Source organism: Danio rerio, chromosome 20, assembly GCF_049306965.1.
Source record: "Danio rerio strain Tuebingen ecotype United States chromosome 20, GRCz12tu, whole genome shotgun sequence".
NCBI classification, from domain to species: Eukaryota; Metazoa; Chordata; class Actinopteri; order Cypriniformes; family Danionidae; genus Danio; species Danio rerio.
The window spans coordinates 15,379,217-15,396,949 of record NC_133195.1 but is presented as its reverse complement, the minus strand read 5'-3'; the positions used below and the strand labels follow the sequence as shown (position 1 = coordinate 15,396,949).

At 34.3% G+C, this 17,733-nt stretch overlaps 1 protein-coding gene across 1 annotated transcript in view; it reads left to right on the top strand.

Annotated features, from left to right (window-relative positions):
- The window catches only part of LOC110437706 (disks large-associated protein 2-like), a 64,620-nt gene extending 48,152 nt beyond the window's left edge, over window positions 1-16,468 (top strand). Inside the window, exons 5-7 of the mRNA XM_021468606.3 lie at window positions 1,206-1,297; window positions 8,306-8,458; window positions 10,911-16,468. Coding sequence (XP_021324281.1) covers window positions 1,206-1,297; window positions 8,306-8,458; window positions 10,911-11,126 — 461 coding nt within the window. The 3' untranslated portion in view covers window positions 11,127-16,468. The remainder of the gene's footprint in view (window positions 1-1,205; window positions 1,298-8,305; window positions 8,459-10,910) is intronic.
- The last annotated feature ends 1,265 nt before the right edge of the window (window positions 16,469-17,733 follow it).

Genomic DNA, 17,733 nt, shown 5'->3' with positions numbered 1-17,733 from the left:
ATTTATTTGTTTATTTTTTATTTTTTGCAATCCTTTTGGTGGAGACATGTATTTCCAATGAGCCTGTGTACTGAAAATCAAAGTTGAGGTCTCTAGGGCACTTGTGCAGTGCAATGTTGATGCAGTAGGCTACACATAATTCGAGAAATGGATATTGAAGCATGTAAAACCACTGGCTGTACTGGCTGTATGCTCATTAATCTTAGTGTTATAAATATATAATATTAAATATTATATATTATAAATAGTTGAAGTCAAAATTAATGTTTATTTTTTCCTCAATTTTTTTAACGAACAGAAGAATTTTTCAACACATTTCTAAACATTCTAGTTTTAATAACTCATTTCTACTAAACTGTTTTTTTTATCTTTGCCATGATGACAGTAAATAATATTTTACTAGATATTTTTTCAAGACACTTCTATACAGCTTCAAGGGACATTTAAAGGCTTAATTAGGTTAATTAGGTTAACTAGGCAGGTTTGGGTAATTGGGTAAGTTGTTGTATAATGATGGTTTGTTCTGTTGAGTATCAAAAATATATAGCTTAAAAAGGCAAAAAAAATTGACCTTACAATGGCATTTAAATAATTAAAAACTCTTTTACTCAAGCCGAAATAAAACCATAAGACTTTCTCAAAAAGAAAAAAATATTATCAGACATACTGTGAAAATTTCTTTGCTCTGTCAAACATAATTTGGGAAATATTTGTAGAAATAAAACAAATTCAAAGTGGGGCAAATAATTCTGTATTCAACTGAATATAAATATATATATATATATATATATATATATATATATATATATATATATATATATATATATATATATATATATATATATATATTTATTTACTCTGTTTTTAGCTCATGTTAACTGTTCTGCGATGAGCTTCTATTTATTCAGACAAAAATTGATGTAACTAGTGACAACTGCAAATTTTAGCTGCCTCTTAAACAGGGCTAATCATATAAGAAGTTACCACAAGTTATCAGATTAACACTGATAACTGGGAGGATCTAAAAGTGATCTTTAAATTTGATTGGTTTTATACTGTTCAGGACATGTAAAACTCATAAAATATGTGAACAGCTGTTAGATTAAATTTATATATGAATAAAAATCTGGAAAGTATTTATTGTTCTCAAATTTTGATCTTTGCTGTGTATGTATCATTGTTTTAAACCTTATATTGTTTTGCAGTTCTCGGGAAGATCCGGAGTGCTGTGGGCAGTGCTCACCTCCTCATGTCCCAAAAATTCCAGCAGTTTTACTGGCTGTGTCAGCAAAATCTGGTATGTGGCATTTCTGTGATCCCCATGAGATAAACAGTACATTAATGCTCCTTTTTGCCTCTTGACATGCATCAATTATGGACCAGTTCTGTCATGAAGGATGCAGCATGCCTCTTGACATACATCTTATCAAAAAAGAGTGTTTACACCAAAAAATATAAATAAAAGAAGCAAGCAATGTAAGATTAAATATTAGATTGCATGTTGTTGTATTTGCATAACAATATTTATACAGAACATAATACCTTTTCACCTTACAAATCAGGATATACTCTGCCTGACAAAAGTCTTGTCATCAATCTCAGCTGTAAGATCATTAAATAATAACTTGACTTCTAGTTGACCATTTAGAAACAGCAGAAGGTAGATTTTTCCACCCACATTGGGACCCACATGGACCCAAAATTCTCACAGAAATCAGTCAAGAAAAAAATAATGGTTTAGGGTTACATTCAGGAGGGGGGCATGTGAGAGATCTGCAGAGTGGATGGCAACATTAACAACTTGAGGTATCAAGACATTTGTGCTGCCCGTTACATTAAAAACCACAGGAGAGAGCAAATTCTTCCGCAGGATAGCACTCCTTCTCATACTTCAGCCTCCACATCAACGTTCCTGAAAGCAAATAAGGTGCTCCAGGTTTGGCCAGCCCAGTCACCAGAAATGAACATTATTGAGCATATCTGGGGTAAGATGGAGGAGGAGGCATTGAAATGAATTTAAAGAATCTTTATGAACTCTGGGAGTCCTGCAAGGATTGAATTGAATTTTATTTTATTTGATAGATTTTCAAAAATACAAGTATCCCATACATTTTGAAATAAAAACAGTTGAGTATAAAACACAGTAAAGCCAGATGTGGGATACACAATAACAACTCTTTTTCCACTGCAGCATGACTTTATATTCTACTGGTTATATTTATGTTAAGTTAAGTGACAAGACTTTTGTCTAATTAAAGCCAGACCTTACTGTCCTAATTAAATAATTAAAAATCAAGGCATAATTATATTTTATTTTGGTAAAATTAGAAATGATGATTTGTTGTTCCTAAAAATTGTCATTTATGACATTTATGAGTCATTTATGTAGAATTGAGATTGAAAGATGATGTGTGGGTTAAAAAGATAGGATAATAGTAGCCCAAGATATTATTATTATTATTATTATTATTATTATTATTATTATTATTATTATTATTATTATTATTATTATTATTATTATTATATGAGTATCTGTAATGTGAGTGTACAAAAACCTTCGCCTTTAAAGTAGTCTAAATAAAGTGCTTAGCAATGCAAATTACTAATCAGAAGTGTAGGTTTGATAGCCTATATTTACAGCAGGACATTTGCAAAATATCTTAATGGAACATGAGCTTTAGTTAACATGCAAATTATGTTTTAGAAAAAAGAAAATCAATCGTACAAACTTTTATCATTTCTTTTTCTTTTTCTTTTTGCCATTGACTGGTTTTGTGGTCCAGGGCCTAATATTAATTTACAAATGAAATGTGAGAAAGTATACATACACTGAAAAAAATGTCCATTAATTAACAGATATTTTGTGATTCTCAGGGTTTTATTTAAAGTTATGATTTATATTATGGGACATTGAGGTCTGCTTTATCTGCTTTAAACTTTTACAGTTCACAGTTCGAAAGTGACTTTTATTGACATATTAGTAGTTTGAAACAATATATTGTAAAAGAAATAATAAACATAGAATTAAATCTGTAAAATAACAGAAAACATACTGCCAGTTTACAGTTAAAGGCTTTTGTACCATATTTTACAACAGAATTAAAGACAATATATGACTTCATACTATTAAAAACATCAACAAATTAAAATTTATATAACCTTTTAACATCAAAATATAATGCCATAATAAAATTTAAAACCATTAATTATTGTAAAAAAGTCGCAAGCTTACGAAAAATGTACAGATATTTTTCTACAGTGTGTATTGAATATTTTTTGCTAACTAAACATATCCAGCCTTGTTTCGTTGTAAAATATTGTTTAAATAGGTTTTGTTGGTCTAGTTGACTCAATTACACAGATTAGTTGCCAAGTCAGCTTCACTAACTATAATTTTAGCCTGAAAAAAAAAAGCTTTAACCAGTATCAAGCTGTGTTAGAGTAAAAGCTCTTGACGTTAATTGGTGTTTGGTGGGTTGAATGACACTTTAAAGGGTTTGTTTAGTGGACAGTGATTGTGTCTGGATCTCTCTCTCTCTCTCTCTGGAGACTGTGAAATGATGGATGTTGTAATACATTTGCAGGGACAGGCAGAGACCAGCTTGTCTTCTCTATGAGCTTTCCAACTGACTGAACAGTTCAGCTTAACATTGTAAACAAAGAGGAGGAGATGTAGCCGGAATAACTAAAGCAGATGTTTTCTTTATAACTGAGAAATGGTTCAGTCTATCGTTCAAAGGTTCTACATCTGCGTTTATTTTTATTTATTTTTTTGGTTCTATTCTTTGAGGTCCACTTATAATGTTATCAAGACTTGATTAATATCCAAATATATAATAATTAAAGAAACAGTACACTTTTTTTAATAACTTCCCTGGAATTAAACAGTTGAGTTTTATCATTTTTTAATCCATTCGGCCAATCTCTGTTTCTGGTGGAAGCACTTTTAGCTCAGTTTAGCCTAATTCATTGAATCGGATTAGACCATTAGCTTCTCACTGAAAAAAAAAATAAAATAAAATGAGACAATTTTCTTATTTAAAGCTAGACACTTCTGTTACAATGTGTAACAGAATACTATGAGTGGCGGAAAAAGTTAGGAACAATTCTCTCATTCTGGCATAATAATCAAGGAACTTGATACCATGGCTGCACCTGAAAACAGTCCACAGCTTGGTAACTAGGTACTGCAACAGTGCTGCATAATATGATTGCGCTTGCTGCAGCTGTAGAATTTTGCTTTCTTAGTTCGCAAGAGTTTACAGAATATAATGTGTATAGTTATTTTTGCATATAAATATAGAATTTGCAGTGAAATATATATTTTATAAAAATACAGTATATAAAATAATATATTTTATAGAAAAAAATATAGAGCTTAGCATTTAGATATCTTCATTAAAATATATATACAATTTCTTATTATTTTTTAGATCAATCTTTTTGTCTGTGCCTTTTCAGTTGATGTGTGAATTAAATTTTTGAGTATTAGCTGAATGAATAATATCTATCTATCTATCTATCTATCTATCTATCTATCTATCTATCTATCTATCTATCTATCTATCTATCTATCTATCTATCTATCTATCTATCTATCTATCTATCTATCTATCTATCTATCTATCTATCTATCTCTCTATCTGTCTATCTGACGGTCTGTTTGTCTATCTATCTATGTATCTGTAGCTGAAAGTTTGCAACTATAGTATTCCTTCATTCATTAATTCATTCATTTTCTTGTCGGCTTAGTCCCTTTATTAATCCGGGGTCGCCACAGCAGAATGAACCACCAACTTATCCAGCATGCTTTTACGCAGCGGATGCCCTTCCAGCCGCAACCCTTTTCTGGGAAACATGCACACACACTCATTCACATTCATATACTATGGACAATTTTACCCAATTCACCTATACCACATGTCTTTGGACTGTGGGAGAAACTGGAGCACCCGGAAAAAACCCATGCAAACGCAAGAAGAACATGCAAACTCCACACAGAAACGCCAACTGACCCAGCTGAGGCTCGAATCAGCGATCTTCTTGCTGTGAGGCTACAGCACTACCTACTTCGCCACTGTGTCGCCCTGCAATTATAGTATAGTTTGCAATTGTTGAAAGAAAGAGCCTCTGAAATGAATAGATAAATAAAAAAAAATACACACCGTTGACAAATTTTTTACCCAAGTGCTGTTTGACAGAGAGAGAAAAAAAATCTCAATTACATATTTATTTAGAAATTTGTCATGACTGTACATAATATTTTACTCATAATTTAAAAAAAAAAAAAAAAAACTGGTGTTTATTGTGCTATATTGTGCAGATGGCAACAGTCTGCCTTTCACAATTCATCGTTTGGATAGTACATGTTGAAAGTGAAATTGTATTACAGTGACCTCTAGTGTTTACTTATTTTATTTGATTAATTTGTGCCACTTGGTATAGTGATTAATTAGGATCAGGGTATTTATGTAATTTACATTACACCTTTTGTCAAGTAAATAACTAATAATATTACATAACTAATAATAATAACTATTAATAAACAAATGATTTTGCTCAAAAAATTGTGCTCTTGCAATAATAATAATAATTGTCTATGTATATAACAATAATAATATTACCGTTAAATAACATAATACTTATGAATACATTTATAAATAATATCTGTCCTGCACAATCACCATAACACAAGGCAGAATAATAACTAGCCTAACTGCATCATTTCACACTGCTCAAAGCATTACATTTTTGCACTCTAACTAATAGATTTTTGGGTTACACTTTACACTTAGTTTACAGTAGTTAATATTAGTTAAACTTTTTACCAACATGAACTAAAAATGATCAAAACTTGTACAGCAGTTAAACATTTGCTAAGGGATTATTAACATCCAAATTCAGCCTTGTTAACATTAGTTCATACAATGTGAGTTAACACAGTTAACTAACTAACGAGTGACCTTATTTTCATTAACTAACATTTAAGCTGAGGTCACACTGCACTTTACTCCCCATAGAACTTCATTCATAAGCATGTGAATGCGTCAGACTCGAAATGCTAGCTCATGTGTTTTAGTTCGCTGAGTTGTAAAGTTCAAGTTTGGTGAACTCTATCATGGACCAATCACTCGCTTTTTTAATGTCTAATCATTTCGTTTTATACTACAGATTTTCGCAAGCTTAAACTCTAGTGTGACAGAGCTGCATGATTCTGGCTGGCTAAACTGAGAATCTCGATTTTTTTTTGCTTAAAATCAAAATCATGATTTCATGACTTTTTCTCATGATTTTCTTCATGTAAAAAAGGGTTAATATAAGTAGGCTATTATTAGTGTTATTCCTAAACAAATAATAATAAAATTATTTGTAGATTTACTGTTGATTAAAATGCTAGATTTAGTATAAATTTCAGCATACAATACTCATAAATCTGATGTTGAATAATTAAGTTTGAGACATATGCTTGCAATTTGTCATTGACAACATTATTAGACCATTTTTTTCTTCTGGTAAAATTAGACATTTGTCATTATCAGATTCCCTCTTGCATTATACTCAACATTATATAGGCTAGAATAGTTATGCTGACACTGTTAAACATTTATTTTCATGCACAACCCTTTATGTTTGCTATGAAAGAAAAACATATTAAATGCTTGTCGCAATCATAACTTTAAAATGCAATTGATTATATAAATTATGTGCATGCTTTCGGTTTCATTTTCACTTAGTGCAGTTTATACTTCTCGCTCGGCTCCTAAATGATCGCTCTGTGCCACAAACTGAAAGTTATTTACAACTTTTTATTTTATTGTAAAGTGTTCACAATTTTTGTTCAAATCAATAGTCTTGGCTTCCTCAGTTTGTTCTCAAATTGGTGATTTCACTTGGCCACTAAGCGGAATGCTGTTAGGATGTGGGAATCCAGGAAACATGAGAATCCAGGAAGAACGCGATTCATTTTATGGACCCACACTTAAAAAAAAAAATGGACAATTTTCTGTATTTTGTCATACATGTTTTTTTTAATTATTATTATGATTATTATAAGTTATTTTTGCTTCTTAATTGCATTGTGGGACCTTGATCTTTCTCCCAATTTGGATATTTAAATTTTGAAAAAAGTTATTTTATTGTTTTTTTAACAGTTTAATTTGAAGATATATTGTTTGGTTTGATGTTGTAAATTACGATACAATATACCTGCCTGTAATAAACTGCCTGTACTTTTAAACTGCCTATTATTTTACAGACTTAATTCTCTATATATTATACATTATATAACATTTAAAACCACTAAAACTAAATCACTAAACTTCATTCCTCACCCTACAGCCCAAGACAAGTCCCTCACTAAAGCTAAGCAGGGTTAAGCCTAGTCAGTACCTGGATGGGAGACCACATGGGAAAGCCAGGTTGCTGTTGGAAGTGGTGTTAGAGAGGCCAGCAGGGCGAGCTCAACTTGCAGTCTGTGTGAGTCCTAATGCCCTAGTAAAAAGTGAAGGGCACACGATACTGTCAGTGGGCGTCGTCTTTCAGATCAGACGTTAAACCGAGGTCCTGACTCTCTGTGGTCATTAAAAATCCCATGGCACTTCTCGTAAAGAGTAGGGGTGTAACCCCAGTGTCCTGGCCAAAGTCCCTCAATCGGTCCTTACGATTATGGCCATCCCCATCCACTGAATTGGCTTTGTCACTGTCTCTCCACACTACCAATAGCTGGTGTTTGGTGAGCGCACTGACGTCGTTGTTCTGTGGCTGCCATCGCATCATCCTAGTGGATGCTGCACGCTGGTGGTGTTGTTGAGAGACCCCCCACCCCTCATGATTGTAAAGCGCTTTGGGTGTATGGCCATACACAATAAATGCGCTATATAAATAGACATTACATTACATTTAGTAAAAGTTACTTGAAAAAACACACAGATTTCCAAGTACTGGGTTGTGGCTGGAATGATTTGTTCTGCTGTGGTGACCTCTGATAAATAAGGAACTAAGACGGAGGAAAATTAATGAATGAATAAAACATACAGTTGAATGCTCATTATCAAAAGTTGAAAGAGCAGAGTTCAACATCCCATGATACAATTCCTACCGTAAATAAAACTGTAAGTCATGAAATCTGCAACCTGCTAATAAACAGAATTTTTTTACAGTGTAAGATCAAGGTTGTGTAAACATCTGAGCAGAGTTGTAACTTACTGTTGTTTGTATGAGATATAAAGTGCGTGTGTGTGTGTGTGTGTGTGTGTGTGTGTGTGTGTGTGTGTGTGTGTGTGTGTGTGTATGTGTGTGTGCACAGGACCCCAGTGCGATGCCCCGGCCCACGGCTCAGGATCTAGCTGGATTCTGGGACCTCCTACAGCTCTCCATTGATGATGTCACTGCCAAGTTTGATGAGCTACAGCAAATCAAGAGCAATGATTGGAGGTTAATGGACAGCCCAGAGAAGAAGGTAAGAGAGTCATGGAAATTATGTGACATTGAAGACAGGAGTGAATATCCTGAAAATATCTAGCTTAGGAAGCAAATATTAATTGATTTATTAAAAAAGATCTTTAATTTCTCTACAAAAATATAAAAAATCTACTTTGAACCACAATAGCTTATCGTAAAATTGCTCAGCTCACTGTGCAATTTTTAATAATCCTAAATGATTGTAGTATGTCAGACTGCACAAACAGGACTCTCATGTCCCACTGTTGAATCTCAGCAGTCATAATGTCAGACTGAATGACAATGAAGCCATGCCAAACACAGAAGAAAACTCACCTGGAGTTTGACGCCATCCATCCATGACACTTTCACTATTACTAGAGAAATGTGAAGTGTGACACAAATAAACATAATATATATTCACATATTACACTCTAAAATGCCATTTGAATGAAACAGTGGTTACGGAAAGTATTTAGACGCCCTTAAATTGTTCAACTTTTTGTTATATTGCAGCCATTTGCTAAAATTATCATCAGTTCATTTTTCCCCTCATTAATGTACACATAGCACCATACTGTATATTGACAGAAAAACTGATTTTTTAACATTTTTGCAGATTTATTAAAAAAATAAAATCTGAAATATTACATGGTCCTCTATTATATTATTTTATAATATTATATATTGTATTATTATATAGTTTCCCTGAGATGGGTTGCAGCTGAAAGGGCATCCACTGCATAAAACATATGCTGGATAAGTTCATTACGCTGTGGCAACCGCAAATTAATAAAGGAACTAAGTCAGAAAGAAAATGAATAAATGAATGAATATTATTATATTATATTTTATTATATAACATTTTATTATATATTGTATTATATTAAATTATAAATATAATAATATATAATAATATATTATATTATATTATATTATATTATATTATATTATATTATATTATATTATATTATATTATATTATATTATATTATATAGACTCTTTACTCTGTATTTAGTACAGCACCCTTTTGGTCTAATAGAGCTTTGAGTGTTTTTGGAAAAAATGAAAGTTTCTCACACCTGGATTTGGGGATCCTCTGCTATTCCTCCTTGCAGATTCTCTCCAGTTCTGTCAGGTTGCATGGTAACAGCGTTGATGGAAAGCCATTTATAGGTGTCTTCAGAGATGCTCAATTGAATTTAAGTCAGGGCTCTGGCTGGGCCATTCAAGAACAGTCTTTTAATTGTTGTGAAGCCACTGCACAGCTGCACATTATTTAGCTGTGTTCTTAGGGTCATTGTCTTGTTAGAAGGTAAACCTTTAGCCCAGTCTGAGGTCCTGAGCACTCTAGAGAAGGTTTTCATCCAGCATATCCCTGTACTATTCATCTCCCCCTCGATTGCAACTAGTCGTCCAGTCCCTGCAGTTAAAAACTGCAGTGATGATTGACTTCCTACAACTTTCTCTCATCTCCCGACTGCATCTCTGGAGCTTAGCCACAGTGATCTTTGGGTTCTTCTTTACTTCTCTCACCAAGGTTCTTCTTCCCCGATGGCTCGGTTTGGCTGGACTGCTAGTTCTAGGAAGGGTTTTGGTCATCCCAAAGATCTTCCATTTAAGGATTGTGCAGGCCACTGTGCTCATACAAACCTTAAGTGCAGCAGAATGTAAATTCTTTGTAATCTTGGCCTGATCTGTGCCTTGCCACAATTCTGTCTCTGAGCTTATCAGACAGTTCTTTTGACCTCATGATTCTCATTTGCTCTGACATGCATTGTGATCTGTAAGGTCTTATATAGACATGTGTGTGGCTTTCCTAATCAAGTCCAATCAGTATGATCAAACACAGCAGTACTCAAATGAAGGTGTAGAATCATCTCAAGGATGAACAGAAGAAATAGACAGCACATGAGTCATTTATATGAGTGTCACAGCTAAATTTGTAAATACCTAGGACCATGTGACATTTCAGTTTATCTTTTTTTAAATAAAACTGCAAAAATGTCAACAATTCTGTGTTTTTCTGTCAATATGGGGTGCTGCGTGTACATTGAGAAAAAAAATTAACCAATGCTTTTAGCAAATGGCTGCAATAAGAGTGAAAAATTCAAGGGGGTTTGAATATTTTGCATACCCACTGTATATGCTTCCTTCAAGTTGAAACCATGATAAAATATCCTGTGAAGTCCATTTTGCTGGGAACTTCTGACATGAAAAGAGATGTCTGACATGAAAAGAGACACATACAAAATGTAGAGAGCTGTGGGTCATGAGGACCCAGGATTAAGAAACCATTCTAGATTAACAAGAAAGTTTTGAGTTCTGAAACATAAAAGAGGTTTTTATAGTACAACAACCTCTTATATGCCAAAAGATTAAGTAAATTTTAATTTCTCAGTTCATTACCTCTTTATTTTCAGATAAACAAAGAAACAGTATACGATGATAAACTCTATTCTCCTCCTCAGGAAAGAAAATGGCCGCCTCCTGTTACAAAGAGACCTCCTAAAGGTCGCGGAGCCATCATGCGTGAGCGTTCGCTGGATCTGCAGGACCGTCAGAGGCAGGAGGCTCGCCGCAGGCTCTTGGCTGCTAAACGGGCTGCCTCTTTCCGTCAGAGCTCCGTTACAGAGCGAGCCGACAGCATAGAGATCTACATCCCTGAAGCCCAAACACGCTTATGAAACACACACATGCTACGCTTCACCAACAGGGTACATCCATTCTGCTCCATCCTCTGGTCTGTTACGCGTTTTCTTCCTGTTCATCATCTACTCTGAGCTGAGAAGAGTGGTGAGTTTATATATGCCTCAAACAGAGCTCAACGGGAAGAGGTGCAGCTCCGACACATGCAGCTACTGCCACCTGGTTTGTGTTTCAGTTCATTCAGAGGACAAAACTAAGGCTTTGTTCACACTGCACACAAATCCGATTAAATTTTTACAATCGATTAAATGACGCAATGTTTCCAAGTGTATGAAAATCAGGAAAATATAAATGACTGTGTACTTAAAGGGTCAGTTCAACCAGAAATATCAATTCTATTATTAATTACTCACCTTCAGACCTTCTTTCACATTCGCAAAGCAAATTACAATGTTGTAGTTGAAATTCAAAAGCTCTCTCATTCTCCAAAAAAGATTTTGTGCACCAAAAAAACTGTAAAAGTGACTTTGTTTGCTAATGTTATCCACCTCAAAGTCAGGATGCACTTGTACTATGGGCATTACGATGCTAAAATGTTGTGCTGCTGACTCTAATGAGATTAAATCTACGTTTTCAGCAAGATGCCGCTGTACGCATCAGTTATTAACATCTACACCTACTCCACACTCAAACCCAACCATCACAGTTATTAACTTCTACACCTACTACAAACCCTAACCCAACCATCACAGTTATTAACTTCTACACCTACCCCAAACCCTAACCCAACCATCAAAGTTATTAACTTCTACACCTACCCCAAACCCTAACCCAACCATCAAAGTTATTAACTTCTACACCTACCCCAATCCTAAACCCAACCATCACAATTATTAACTTCTACACCTACCCCAAACCCAAACCCAACCATCAAAGTTATTAACTTCTACACCTACCCCAAACTCTAACCCAACCATCACAATTATTAACTTTTACACCTACTCCACACTCAAATCCAACCATCACAGTTATTAACTGCTACACCCACCCCTGACCCAACCATCACAGTTATTAACTTCTACACCTACCCCAAACCCTAACCCAACCATCAAAGTTATTAACTTCTACACCTACCCCAAACCCTAACCCAACCATCAAAGTTATTAACTTCTACACCTACCCCAATCCTAAACCCAACCATCACAATTATTAACTTCTACACCTACCCCAAACCCAAACCCAACCATCAAAGTTATTAACTTCTACACCTACCCCAAACTCTAACCCAACCATCACAATTATTAACTTTTACACCTACTCCACACTCAAATCCAACCATCACAGTTATTAACTGCTACACCCACCCCTGACCCAACCATCACAGTTATTAACGTCTACCCCTACCCCAAACCCTAACCCAACCATCACAGTTATTAACGTCTACCCCTACCCCAAACCCTAACCCAACCATCGCAGTTATTAACTTCTACACCCACCCCAATCATAAACCCAACCATCACAGTTATTAACGTCTACATCTACCCCAAACCCTAACCCAACCATCATAGTTATTAACTTCTACACCTACCCCAATCCTAAACCCAACCATCACAGTTATTAACTTCTACACCTACCCCAAACCCTAAACCCAACCATCACAGTTATTAACATATACATCTACCCCACCCTTAACATAACCATCAGATATTAATATCTATACCTACCCCAACCCTAAACCCAACTCTCACAGTTATTAATGTCTACATCTACCCAACCATAATCCTAACCATCACAGTCAATAACTTTTACATCTACCCTAACCCCTAACCCAACCATCAGTTATTAACATCTAAACTTACCCCAACCCTAAACCCAACCCTCACAGTTATTAGAATCTACATCTACCTCAGCCCTTAACCTAACCATCAGTTATTAACGTCTATACCTACCCCAAACTTAAAGCCAACCATCAGTTATTAACGTCTATACCTACTCCAAACTTAAAGCCAACCATCAGTTACTAACATCTATACCTACCTAAATCCTAAACCCAACAATCACAGTTATTAACGTCTACACTTATCACAACCCCTAACCCAAACATCATAATTATTAACGTCTACACCTTCCCCAACCCTAAACCCAACCATCATAGTTATTACCGTCTACACCTACCCCAACCCTTATCCCAACCATTAGTTATTAACGTCTAAACCTACCCCAATCCTAAACCCAACCATCAGTTATTAAACTCTACACTCACCCCAATCCTAAACCCAACCATCAGTTATTAACGTCTACACTTACCCCAACCCTAAACCCAACCATCAGTTATTAACCTCTTCACCTACCCCAACCCTTATCCCAACCATCAGTTATTAACGTCTACACCTACCCCAACCCTAAACCCTAACCATCAGTTATTAACGTCTACACCTACCCCAACCCTAAACCCTAACCATCAGTTATTAACGTCTACACCTACCCCTACCCTAAACCCAACCATTAGTTATTAACGTTTACACCTACCCCAACCCTAAACCCAACCATCAGTTATTAACGTTTACACCTACCCCTACCCTAAACCCAACCATCAGTTATTAACGTTTACACCTACTCCAACAATAAAAACAAAAGTTGCAGTTATTAACGTACAGTCACAATTGGTGGAGGCTTTCAATAAATCTAAAGAATTAGTTGTGGATGTTTTTGGAGAAAACTAATGAAAAAAATGCTGAAAATGCTCTCTGTTAAGTATTTCTGCCATCTTGCCAACAACATCTCATTGTGACATCTCAATGGTTCAATGAGATCTCGATAACTGCAAGTTATGCCTCTCTAATTTACTACAAGTTGCGCACGGTCATGTTATGCCCCTGTCTTGCAGTACGCAGACAGATACACCAATTGCCTGTAGTTAACTCACACACACTCTGAATTAATGTGACAGAAGACATTGATGAACAAAGTTGTTTTTACAGTTTTTAGCACACGAAACTCCAAATGTTTTTGGAGCTTGACATGATTACAGTTAAACCAATCACATGGAATGTTTTCCGTTCATTCATCTCGGGACCTTTGTTGTCTATGAAGGATAAAAGAGCTCTCTGATTTCATCTAAAATATTTTAATTTATGTTCTAAACATAACAAAGAGGTTTGGAAATTGAGTAAGCTGAGTAATTAATGACAGAGTTGTAATTTTATGTTAACCAACCCTTTAATAGTTGTATTGAGGAGAAGAAACTACAATTCCACGAAGCAATGCTAATGACAAAATCAAATTAAAAGTGCCAGAGATATTCTATTATTTATATACATTTAAGTAAAGTTGAAATTTGCTGTTTTTTATATATACAAGTAATTAGTTGTATCTATAGAAAGAACAAAAAAAAAGTATATACGCAAGCATTTTCTAAGTGTAAGGTCTGTCTTTAATGGTGTACCAAATATCATTAAAAATATATTTCCCTATGGAGAAAAGAAATTACTTTAATTTATGGAACCTGACAGACGGCTCTATTAATTATGCAAAAGAATGCTAATTTTCCCAAAAGAACACAGTTTTGTGAGGGATTTTTGCAAACGAATGCAATATAAAATGTGACATTGTCTCCATAAAATTCGACATTTTATGGTTAAATAATTGAAAGAAAAAACGCTTGTAAGGTGATACTTATTTTATTTTAACATTGAGATGTTCTTCAATAAATTGTCATTTAGTTTCAATCAACAAAAGGATAAGTAAAAGTCGGATATTGCTACATGTCTGAACAAAGTCAAAGTTTGAGCCTCAGAATAGGCACAGTTAGGACTTTTTATTCAGAAAATTTGCTCTAAAGCACTGGCACAAAACTCTTGTCACAGCATCATCATTTTATCATTCCCACAAACAGAATCAAAAAAGACTCTAAACTTGACTAGCATTGACTTTATTCGGAATTAAAATTGCAATCTCATTTGCAAAGTAACTACTGCTTAAAACATTGTGCAAAGCAGTTCTACCGAAATGATCCACATTTGTATTTCCAACGGAAATGTTGATCTTTATCCTCGTGATGTTGTCGCAGTTGGGGATGTGCATGAAGGTTTTGCTTCTAGATTTTGATTTGGTTTTAGCTCCGTGGTTGACAGAGATTAAAGGGATCGTTCACTCAAAAATTAAAATTTACTCACTATTTATACATTTTCGAGTACTTCCAAACCTTTGAGTTTTTTTCTTCTGATGAACACAAAACAAGATACTTTAAAGAGCGTTTACCACTGACATCTATAATTGTAAAAACAAATACCATCAAGTCAATAGAATGTAGATTTCTTCATAATATATTATTTTGTGTTTAACAGAAGAAACTCATCGAGGTTTGAAACAAGTGAAGGGTGAGCAAATGATAGAATTTTTAGTTTAGTGTGAACTGTCCCTTTGAATCTAGTTCTGTGATTAAAGGACACTGTCAAAGAGGCATTCATGGCTAGGATTTAAAATCCATTCAGCCTCTCCCCCCAAAAAGGCCTTGAAATCATTCAGTCACACTGTAACATCTTGACTTTCATTGACTGAGCACTGGTTTCACATGAAACATTTACAGAGAAGTATTTACAATACCAATCTTCCTCAACGTTCACCACTCAAGGTAGTCTGTGACATATAAAGGTGCAAAAGAAACTTTAATAATATTACTGTAAATGGTGCTGCTTTATACTCTAAAACGTAGAAGCCCCTCCTCTCCTTTCTGCACAGCACTATAAACCACCTGTGGACTTTTTAAACAGAGGTTTATCATGGTGTCTAAATGCATTCTCACATTTATGGTCACTGCTTTTGTTAAAAAGAACCTTTTTTAGGTTGTATATCACACTTTTTTTGGTCCAACATTTGCACAAAAACGTGCCCATCTGCCTTGTCACCTTTGAGAGCAGAAACCTGGTTGTGCAATAGACAGAGGTCTCTACGATGAATCATTGAGTTTGTATACTGTACCACACGTTATTTTTTAAATAATTTGGCTTGAGGTTCTTTATTATCATGATCGTGGATTAAACAAAACCAACAGCAGCATTAGATTTAGTCCCTTATACTTGTAAACTGTTACTAAGTTCTTTATTGGCACAATGTTACATTTTAACTGTCTACAACTGTCCGTAAAATCACCTTTTTTCCCTGTTCAAGGACTAAACTATTCCAGAGATGGCTGTTTGCTATATCGCCAATGGTATTGTTTATTATCAGGGCTGCTTACATTTATAATGAGTTAGAAGGCAGTTACTATAGTAAATCACTGGCTTTTTAGCTATTTTCTTTACCTGGCAGCCTTACAGCATCTTAAGCAAAAAGCATTGTGAATGTACTGCCCTGCTCTTGCAAAAAAATAAAAAATAAATTAAAAGAAAAGAAAAATATTAACCGACACTCCAGTTTTAGGTGTAAATCCATGTGTTGTTGAACGAGGAAACGGAGTCTGGTAATAATTAATTTAAACAATGGTTAAAGGGATAGTTCAGCCAAAATACAAATTTTATAGTCAATACAAAAGGAGTTTTAAGCTTATTTAGACAATGTTAGGCTACTTTAGACATGTTAAACTATTTTGAAAGAGAAGTGTGTGCGCTTTTTCTTCAGCAAAGTTACTTACAAACAAATACACAGCACAACTGTTCTGCATTTATAAGCAACACAGTGGTGTTTCATTACTGAATGAATAGACTGCTTTGAACAAATCGAGTGACAAATGATTCAGTGACTCATTCATAAGAAAGTACTTTTATACAATATTTAAATATGTATAACTTAAATCACACAATTCTTGACTTGAGAGACTTTAAGAGGCTTGGTGGCTGCTATTCACTTATAGCGATATAAGTTATAAGTTCACCCAAATCTTAGAAGTTTACCCAAAAATGTAATTTCCGTCATCAATTCACTCTATCAATTCACTTCTCCATGTCTGACAAGCTTTCAGTATCTACCATGGTGCTCCCTTATCAATTTGTATCAATCAATACTTTGATCAATTAATACTTTTCATGTAGTGTACCATAGTGAAAGACAATTAATGTTCTTTCTATAAATTATATAACGTGAAGAGTGATCATGAAGCAACGTGTAGTCTAGAATATCTGATATCCTTGACGCTTCAATATTTTATTTAGACAAAACCCTGAGTTAAAATTTTTTTTTTCAATTTCAAGAACAGCATATAACATTTTACAACCAAATATATATGCATGTCAGGGGGTAACTGTAAATAAAATACAAATTTACAAAATGTATATATGTAATAATTAAATAAGTACATTACAGAACTGTATAGAAATTTTTTCAAGTGCGTAGGCAAAATGCAAGCATATTTCAGTCCTTGATAATTTTGTTTTACCCAAAAAAATAGGTTTCTTATTAGTAAATTTACATTTATAAATGTAACATTTAGTTAACAACATAAATAAATTAAATAAATTGCATAACTTGTCCCAACTCATCTTCATTAACATCACCCATTTCCAATAACAGAAAAGATTGGTTCATCATTTGATGGTGGTACATTTTTTGGGCACCTGCTGTCTGGAATGCAATCCATGCAAGCACATTTTTACGATTATTCATGTTAATTGCCAGTGTTACTCTAATACACATGGTTCATTAGACTGT